General features: G+C 42.4%; 1 protein-coding gene across 1 annotated transcript; it reads left to right on the top strand.

Moving 5' to 3' along the window:
* Window positions 1-3393: 3393 nt before the first annotated feature.
* On the top strand, window positions 3394-10234 carry LOC113452679 (uncharacterized; the record flags this gene model as incomplete). Its single annotated transcript, XM_087918727.1, is given in 3 exon segments — window positions 3394-3531; window positions 7313-9453; window positions 9456-10234. Coding segments are annotated over 2 exon segments (1701 nt in total), but the record flags the coding sequence as incomplete, so codon positions are not given.
* Window positions 10235-10238: the final 4 nt, after the last annotated feature.

Genomic DNA, 10238 nt, shown 5'->3' on the forward strand with positions numbered 1-10238 from the left:
CGCCATTACTTGAGACTTTCAAGAAGAGATTGGATCTATAGATTGGATTAATAGATTGCATCTATCAGAAATGGTGTAGTCTCCAACTTGGGTGGGTGGGGGTCAGACTAGATGACCTACAAGGTCCCTTCCAACTCTGATTATCTGTTATCTGCTGAATAAACAAGTTGTCACTCACGTGTCGGAGTTGCCATGCTCGATTTATTAGCAATACGATCCCAATCGGCAAGAATGGGTAACCCAGGTACAGTTAGCACTGAGAGCGGCTGCCCTCAAGCGCATTATGTATCTCCGCTGCTTCACCTTTTACCCGCCCCTCATTATCTAACATCCGCTTAAAGCCACTAACATCCCTCCGCGCCTCTGCCCCATGCCTAATCCCCCACACCTTTCCCTGTTCCTGCTTTCTGTATGTCTTCCATATCCCCAACTTCTCCCCTCATATATCCATCCTGTCCCTTTCTCCTGAGGTTTGTGTTCAGCGGTTTGGATTCCTCTATTTTTGTCCTGCATGATGTGCGTGCTCGCTGGATCCCAGTTAGTTCCGTCCCACTCGATCTGGAAACGTGTAGGGACATCTTCTGCACCAAGATTTGTACACTGACATGCCTGGCACCCCTGGTCAGCTCTCTCAGATGTGTCGAGCTCCAGGATGGGTGATAGAGTGCCTGGAGCCCAACACATTTGACATGTAAAAAATGGGTATTGTTGCTTTGAATATTAGAGCAAGGCAACAGTCGCAAGACACTCAGAGTTGCCTCAAACTGAAACGGGCAGCAATTAAGTTTAATAATAAATGAATTTAATAATAAGGTTATGAAAAGTTCATTTCACAACTCTGTCAGTAATGAGGACGTCACACATACAATGGGTTTCTAACGCACTATAGTTGTTAACTTGTAATCCCTTTTTGTGCATTCTGTATCTCTATGACCAATCTGTCTTCTTCAGCTTCCCTTCCTCATTATAAATTTAGAATTTCAGTTTGAGTCATACATCACATGCACTCTATGACTCTGATGATGTGAGCTGCAATTAGGTTTCTGCCTCTTACTTTATTTGTTGCATTGCTATCTGCTCCAGTCCTAAATTCTACGAAAGAATGACATTTCATTAGGCACGGTTAAAAAATTAGAATGGCTAAACTGGATCTGTTTTTATTGGCATTCTTTTCAGATTCAGGGATGGTTTTCTCCATCCCTGCTAGGCTGAGAGAAAGAATGTTTAGGATGTTTCAAACTGGACAACTAAGCTACAATTTTCCTTTTAATGTTACAACCTCTAAAGCAGCCATTGGGTGTGCCAGAGGGTTTGTAGGCTTTTGAAAATCATACCATTACAGAAGATCTATCTCAGGGGTGTCCAAACTTTCACCTTCCCTGGGCCACATTAGAAGATGAAAATTTGGTTTGGGCCGCACATAAAATAAAATAACAGTAACGATACCTGATCATCCCCAAAAACCATAGAAAACATAGTTAACATATTAAATTTATTTGGAAATGAAGTTAGTGAGTTGTTTTTATTATTTATTATTAATTATTTATTAAAAATTATTTATTTTTATCATGTTTTTTTTAATCAGTTTTTTTATCACAGTTTATTTTCTGGCCAAATTTTGTGGAGGGGGGAGGAGAAAGCTTGCCCGCCTCACGCCTACCTCTCCTCCTGCAAATGGCCCGGCTGGATGAGGCAGGACTGGAAGGCAGAAGCAGCAGCAGCAGCGGCAGGGGCAGAAGCCTTCCCCCGCCACCACTGCTGCTTCTGCCCCTGCCGCCGCTTCTGCCCCTGCCGCCACCCCCGCCGCCTCCACTTCTTCCCCCGCCATCGCTGCTGCTTCTGCCCCCACCGCCCCGCCACCACTTCTTCCCCGCCGCCCCGCTTCTGCCCCGCCGCTTCTTCCCTGCCGCCTTCTGCCCGCCACCACCGCTGCTTGGCCCCCGCTGCCCCGCCGCCACCGCTTTTCCCCATCACGCCGCTTCTGCCCCGCTGTGGGGCAGCGGCGCGGGGCAGAAGCAGCAGCGGTGGTGGGGAAGAAGCGGTGGCGGCGGGGCAGAAGCGGCGGCGGGGGAAGAAGCGGTGGCAGGGGCAGAAGGAGCAGCGGTGGTGGGGGCAAAAGCGGTGGCGGTGCCAGCGGCGCCAACAGGAGGTGGCGCTCTGACAGCGCCCACCTTTTCTCTTGCTGCTTGGCCTGGTGCTCGCCTCGCCCCCACCTCGCGCCTGCCTCTCCTCCTCCTCCTCCCTGGCTCTGGCACGAAGGTTGGGGTGGGCACTGGGCCGCATTATGAGGCGACCTGGGCCGCATGCAGCACGTGGGCCGCGGGTTGGACAAGCCTGTTGTAAGTCATCTAGTCCAACCCCCCACCCAAGCAAAAGACCCTGCATCATTTCTGACAAATGTCAGTCCAATCTCTTCTTGAAAGCCTTCAGTGATGAAGCGCCCACAACTTCAGAAGGCAAGTTGTTCCATTGGCTGATCGTTCCCACTGTCAGAAAGTTTCTTCTTATATCTAGGTTGAATCTCTCCTTGATCAGTTTCCATCCATTATTCCTTGTCTGGCCTACAGGTGCTTTAGAAATAACTGGACCCCTTCTCTGTGGCAGCCCCTCAATTATTGGAAGACTGCTATCATGTCTCGCCTGGTCCTTCTCTTCACTAGACTAGCCATGCCTAATTCCTATAACCGTTCTTCATATGTTTTAATCTCCAGTCCCCTAATCATCCTAGTTGCTCTTCTGTGCACTTTTTCTAGAGTCTCTGGTTGTCCACTAAGATCCCAAGATCCCTTTCACAATAACTGTTATTAAGCCTGGTTTCACCCTGTCTATATGACTGGTTTTGGTTTTTCTTGCCTAAGTGTAAGACTTCACTTTTCTTTACACTGAATTTCATTTCATTTTGTTAGATAGGGCCCAGTGTTCAAGTCTGTCAAGATCCATCTAGTTCTTGAGCCTATCTTCTAGGGCAGGGGTCGCTAAAGTTTTTGACCTCAGGGACCACCAAACTCATAATTTTTAATCCAGTGGACCACTAATATGAATTTTGACTAATGGCTTGCTCACATTGGTGGGAAAGTCAGTCCCATATTCCAGAGCTGATTGCATAATTCTGTAAAACCTTCATGAACTTTTAGGGCTCAGCACGAAGCTAATCTGCGAAAGCTAAGTAGCCTCACACTTCACTATTCCACTTGGTTCAGTTGCAAAGGTCGGTTGCTAGAAGTCAAAATTGACTTGATAGCATTTAATGAGTGAAAGCATCTTGCAAACAAATGCCTTACGTAGCAGAGATGGGATAAGAATGTTTTTCTGCCTCCTATCTAGGGATGGCGATCAGGTAGACAACATCTGTGCCTGAAAAATACACAATACATAATAAAGGAGTTAAAACCATCGAGTACCATATTGCTAGAAAGGATGGGAGGAGAGGACAAGCATAGAAGATCTTCCTCTGCTTGATCACTCATGGGCGGTAGGGGGTCGGTCAAGTGTCTTTTCTGCTCTTCTCAGGGTTGAAGCAGCATCTAGAAGGTGAGTTGGGGGCAGCAGGTGGAGGAGAGTCCGGGAGCAAGTCAGGCTGTTGGTTCCCTCCACGGCCTGGAAGCAGAGAAGCAACTGGGTTGAAGCAGGTCGGCTGCTGCTCCTGCAGGTTCCTTCTCACCCCAAATTGGAGCCCGCTGGGGCTGCACGCTATGAAACTTTCTGAATGAAATTTTCTGCTGGAGGGGGATTTTAAAAGCCTCTTTCAAGTGAATGTGGATCCTTTGGGAATGGCTCCCCTCCAGAGGTTGTGGGGGCTCCCATCACTGGAGGATTGTGACAGGGTTGGAAGGAACCTGGCAGGTCTTCTGTTCCTCCACCCTGCTCAAGCAGGAGACCCAGTACTAGATCAGACAAATGTCTGTCCTGTGTGTTTAAAAGCCATCCGTGATGGAGCCCCCATGGGAACCTCTGAAGGCAAACCCTCCCACTGGTTAATTGTTCTCAGAGTCAGGAAATTTCTCCCTAGTTCTAGGCTGCTTCTCTCCTTGATTAGTTTCCATCCACTGCTTCTTATGTTGCCTTCTGCTGCGTTGCAAAATAAGTTGACTCCCTTCTTCTTGACCCCTCAAGTATTGGAAGACTGCTGTCATGTCACCCCTAGTTCTTTCTTTCCCTAGACTAGACATACCCAATTCCTGCAACCCTTCTTTATACAGTTTAGCCTCCAGCCCCCTATTCATCTTTGTTGCTCTTCTCTGCGCTCTTTATAGAGACTCAAGACAATTTTTCTACTTCTTAATATTGTGGCAACTGGTTGCAGTATTCCAAGTGGGATCTTACCAAACCATTATAAATTGGTACTCACACTTCATGTGATCTTGATTCTAGCCCTCTGTTAAGGCAGCCTAGGATTGCATTAGCTTTTTTGGCCACTGCATCACATTGCTGGTGTTTGTCCATTAAGACTTCAAGATCCCTCTTGCAGTTACTTCTATTGAGCCAGGCTGTACCTATTCTGTACCTTGCCATTTGGTTTTTCTTGGCTAAGTAAAACATATATTTTTCTCCATTAAATTTTCATTTTATTGGATTAGGGCCCAGTATTCAAATCTTTCGACATTCTTCTGTATCTTGAGTTTGTCTTTTGGGGTGTTGGCTATTCCTGCCAGCTTAGTGTCATCTCCAAATTTGATGAATTCCCTTTCTATTCAGTCATTGAAATTGTTTATGAAGATACTGATACTGAAGAAGATACTGAAGAATACTGGGCCTAAGATAGAGCCTTGGAGTACCTCACTGCTTACTTTCCTCCATATAGATATAATTCCATTGACAGTTACAAATTCATCCAATCATGATGCTATCTATCCCACATTTTCTTCGTTTACCAAGAAGTAAATTGTGGTCTACTTTTGTTAGGGATACACCCTAGCAGAATCTGCAGGGCAGGCAGGCAGGCAGGCAAAAATATGTGAGATAAACGTTTTTGTAGCTTACACTCAGTAAAACAGATACACAGTGCTAATTGAATAGTTTTTATTCCAGTAAGAGTTAAAGCATAGTCAAACAGTCCATATATCATTCACTAGTTCAGTCCGTCCAGGGATTATTCAGTTGCAAATTCCAGTGTTGAAAAAGAGAGGTCAGTAAACTTACAAATATCAGTCCAGTAATATATCTCCTTGCAGTAGAGATATGAAGAAGTCAAAAGCTCCTCTCTTCCTTCAGCAACTCAGCAGTAGGGGAAAGACGCAGCTAACAAACCATCAATCCATGCGATCCAGTAATTGTCAGCAATCAATCAGGTTCTCATGCTCCCTCTTATGGTGGTTTCACACCACACCCAAAATTACATGCTTTGCAGTTTTAAAGTGACACACACTTAAACTTACAATCATAGTTTATATATATTATTTTACCCAAACTACGTTAGGTAACCTATGTTATTCCTAACAACTTTATCAAATGCCTTACTGAAATTCCAGTATACTGTGTCCACAGATTTTGCTGGTCTACTAATTTAGTCACTTGCTCAAAGAAAGAAATAAGATTTGTTTGGCATGATTTTTTTTCAACAAACCCATGTTGGCTTCTGATTATACGTTTGTTACTTGGTTATCTTTTTCAGGATCTTTTCAGGCATTGATATCAGTCTAGTTGGTCTGTGGTTTTGTGAATACATCCACCCCACCTTGTTTTTGAACATTGGAACTGCATCAGATTTGTGAATCAAGTGATTGTTTAATGCTTGGGCTGCTTAGTAACTCAGTTCTAATTGCAGTAGGTTAAGTGTAGACTACTTGAGCGGGGATGTCACCAGAGTACTTGTGGACAGTGTTTTTCCGCTCTTATTTGCTGCTGAGGATTTCCATGAACAAAAGTGGTGCTTCAAATCTTGCAGAGGCTTTCGGCAACCATTGTATCAGTTAAAGCCCATATATTTTTTTTTTTTTTTTTTTTTTTTTTTTATATTTTTTATTTTATTTTTTTTTTTATTTTTTTTTTTTTTTTTGCTTTTTTTTTTTTTTTTTTTTTTTTACTTTTTTATATTTTTTTTTTTTTTTTTTATTTTTTTTTTTTTTTTTTTTTTTTTTTTTATTATTGCTTTTTTTTTATATTTTTTTTTTTTTTTATTTATTTTCATTTTTTTTTTTTTTTTTTTGCATTTTTTTTTTTTTTTTTTTTTTTTTTATTTTTTTTTTACTTTTATTATATATTTTTTATTATTTTTTTTTTTTTTTTTTTTTTTTTTTTTTTTTTTTTTTTTTTTTTTTTAAAATTTTTTTTTTTTTTTTTTTTTTTTTTTTTTTTTTAAATTTTTTTATTTTTTTTTTTTTTTTTTTTTTTTTTTTTTTTTTTTTTTTTTTTAATTTCAATTTTTTTTTTTTTTTTGCTTTTTTTATTAAAATTTTAATTTTTTTAATCCTGATTTTTTTTTGTGTTTTTTTTGGGGGGGTATTTTTTTTGGGGGGGTTTTTTTTTTTTTTTTTTTTTTTTTTTTTGTTTTGTTTTTTTTTGGAGTGAGAGGTGGGGGAGCAGGGAGAAGACAGGTGATCTGGACCTACTATATGGCTACCTGGCTCATGGGAGTCTCACAGGAGGCTTGCGTGGCAACAACGGCAGTAGTCAGGGGCATGAGGTAGGCAGGTGATTCCGACACCCCATGCCCCGGGGCTAGTGATTGCTGGACACTTCACCCAAAAGTTGGGGGGGGGGGGGGGGGGGGTGGGATTGCCTCTGCCTCAGCAGTGGAACCCAGCGAGGAAGGCGGAGGGCAGAGCTGTGTGTGGCGTCTAAGAAACCTTTTCCACCTCCCACCAGGGTAACACGTATGGTAGCTCCCCGCCTTTGCTCACTCCCCTCTCCTTGAAAAGCCCTTGCCGCCCTCCCATCTTACCCCCCACTACACACACACACACATGTTTACACTTAGTGAAGAGACATGCACACTGGAATCAAAAGGCTTTCTCTTCTCTTACCACTCCGTGCTCTGCTGCAACACTGCAATCAGAACAAGCTTTTTTTTGCCCTCCCTTCTACAAAAGAGACCCAACACATCTCTCCACGCTCAGAATTAGTAGTTGTTTCACTGCCCCAAGGGGCTGGCATGCTTGAGCTGCAGCTGAACTCTGTTGTTCCCTCCCCCACGTGCTCATCACCTCTCGAGCTGGCAACACCCATACTCCCATGCTTATTTTCAGGGTGGGCCTTATTTTCGGGAAAACATGGGGGCATGTTTGCTTTTTAATATGTACTTTTTGCTATTTTTTACATCGTCTCTAACCATTTTATAAACAATTAAAGCTACACTTTTCTTTGAATCTTACAGACAAAGAGGATGACAATAAGAGCACCTGGGAGAACTGTGAACAACAAGCAACATTGAAAAGGGAAGAAAATGGAGCTAGAAATCAAAATATTTTCCGTTTCCTTCATAAAAACACACAATTCTCAACCTCCTCAAACAACCGTTAGACAAAAGAGAGAAAATCAAGAAAGTTTTCAAGCGTGAATAAGCAGATTATGCAGAACTCAAGGATACATTACATGAAGTCAAAGGAGATTATTTTTCTTTCAGCAAAAGAGAGAAATATCTGGAAGTCAATGGGGAAGAAACTGTCAATAGTAAAGCCACGTAGAGCAGACAAGAATGAATGCCACAACCTGTGAGGATGAAAACAGTTTGAATGAAAACATCACTAAACAAAAGCATTGTCCATATTTTTCACCAAGAATCTCAGCTGGGAAAAGCTCCATAGATTTGACTATTGTGGGAAAAGCACACATTGCAAATCACAGCTGATCATGCAGAAAAGGAGCCAGACAGCCAGACAAATAATCTCAATATAGCAAAAACTGGTCAAAACACCTCCTTTGTGGTTCATGGAAGAAACCACGTAAAAGTGCTCCGAATGTGGTAAATGCTTTAGTGAGCATGGCAGCATCTGAGGACTCACAGGAGGGAGAAAACATATCACTGTGCAGATTGTGTGAAGGTTTCATTAGAAGTTCCCAGGTCATGAGACACTAAAGAGACACACAGGAAAAAAAAAAAAACCATTTGAGTATCCTTTCTGTGGGAAAAGGTTCAGTGAGAATTCCAGCCTGGTGAAGCACCCGAGGACTCCCACAAGAGTGAAACCCTTTAAAAGTCCTGAGTGGAAAAAGTCTCCATCTCAATTCCAGTATAGTGATGCATCAGTGGAGTGACTCCAGGGAAAAACTGTATGAGTGTCTAGATTGTGGGAAAAGCTTCATTAGAAATTTCCATTTCTGATAACAGAGTACTCACACAAGAAAATAGCCATTCAAATGTCCTTTCTGTGGGAAAAGTTTCAGTCAGAATTCTAACCACCTGATACACTAGAGGACTCACATAGGAGAAAAATTCTTTGAATGTCCTGATTGTGGGAAAACTTTCAGATTGTAATTCCAATTTGGTGATATACCAGAGGAATTTCAAAAGAGAAAAACCCTTTCAATGTTCTCACCGTGGGAGAAGTTCCAGTCAAAATTCCTGCCTAGTAATACATCAGAGGATTAATTCCATGGAGAAACCCTATAAATGTCGAGATTGTGGGAAAGGCTTTATTACAAATTCCCGCTTTATTATACACCAGAGGACTCACACAGGAGAGAAACCCTTTGAATGTCCTGACTGTGGGAAAAGTTTCATTCAAAATGCCAACCTTGTGAATCACCGGAGGACTCACACAGCAGAGAAACACTTTGAATGTCCCATATGTGGGAAAAGTTTCAGTCGAAATTCCTATCTGGTAATACACCAGAGGAGTCACACAGGAGAGAAACCCTATGAATGTCCTGTCTGTGGGAAAAGTTTCTTTCAAAATGCCAACCTTGTGAATCACCGGAGGACTCACACAGCAGAGAAACACTTTGAATGTCCCATATGTGGGAAAAGTTTCAGTCGAAATTCCTATCTGGTAATACACCAGAGGACTCACACCAGAGAGAAACTGTTTGAATGTCCTATCTGTGGAAAAGGTTTTGGTCAGAATTCCCACCTCATGAGACACCAGAGTACTCACACAGGAGAGAAACCCTTTGAATGTCCTGACTGTAGAAAAGGCTTTAGTCAGAATTCTGACCTCATGAGACACCAGAGGACTCACACCAGAGAGAAATCCATTAAATGTCCTATCTGTGGGAAAAATTTCAGACAGAATTCCTACCTGATAATACACCAGAGGAATCACACCAGAGAGAAACTGTTTGAATGCCCTATCTGTGGAAAAGGTTTTGGTCAGAATTCCCACCTCATGAGACACCAGAGTACTCACACAGGAGAGAAACCCTTTGAATGTCCTGACTGTAGAAAAGGCTTTAGTCACAATTCTGACCTCATGAGACACCAGAGGACTCACAGAGGAGACAAAATGTTTGAATGTCCTCTCTGTGGAAAAGGTTTCAGTCAGAATTCCTACCTGATAATACACCAGAGGACTCACACAGAGAGAAACCCTTTGAATGTCCTATCTGTGGAAAAAGTTTCATTGAGAATTCCAACCTGGTAATACACCAGAGGACTCACACTGGAGAGAAACCCTTTAAATGTCCTGATTGTGGGAAAAGTTTCAGTCAGAATTCCAACCTCATGAGACACCAGAGGACTCACACAGGACAGAAACCATTTGAATGTCCAGACTGTGGAAAAGGTTTTAGTGATAATTCCAATCTGGTGAAACACCAGAGGACTCACACAGGAGAGAAACCCTTTGAATGTCCTGACTGTGGAAAAGGTTTTAGTGATAATTCCAGCCTGGTGAAACACCAGAGAACTCACACAGGAGAGAAACCCATTGAATGTCCTATCTGTGGGAAAACTTTCAGTCAGAATTCCTACCTGGTAATACACCAGAGGACTCACACAGGAGAGAAACCCTTTGAATGTCCAGACTGTGGAAAAGGTTTTAGTGATAATTCCAATCTGGTGCAACACCAGAGGACTCACACAGGAGAGAAACCCTTTGAATGCCCTGACTGTGGGAAATGTTTCATTACAAATACCCACCTCATGAGACACCAGAGAACTCACACAGGAGAGAAACCTTTTGCATGTGGAAAAGCTGACTGTGGAAAAGCTTTTAGTGATAATTCCAATCTGGTGAAACACCAGAGGACTCACACAGGAGAGAAACCCTTTGAATGCCCTGACTGTGGGAAATGTTTCATTACAAATACCCACCTCATGAGACACCAGAGGACTCACACAGGAGAGAAACCCTTTGAATGTC

Source organism: Pseudonaja textilis, unplaced genomic scaffold (assembly GCF_049901715.1).
Source record: "Pseudonaja textilis isolate UNSWEBS1 unplaced genomic scaffold, rPseTex1.2 PTEXCTG340, whole genome shotgun sequence".
Lineage (NCBI taxonomy): Eukaryota > Metazoa > Chordata > Lepidosauria > Squamata > Elapidae > Pseudonaja > Pseudonaja textilis.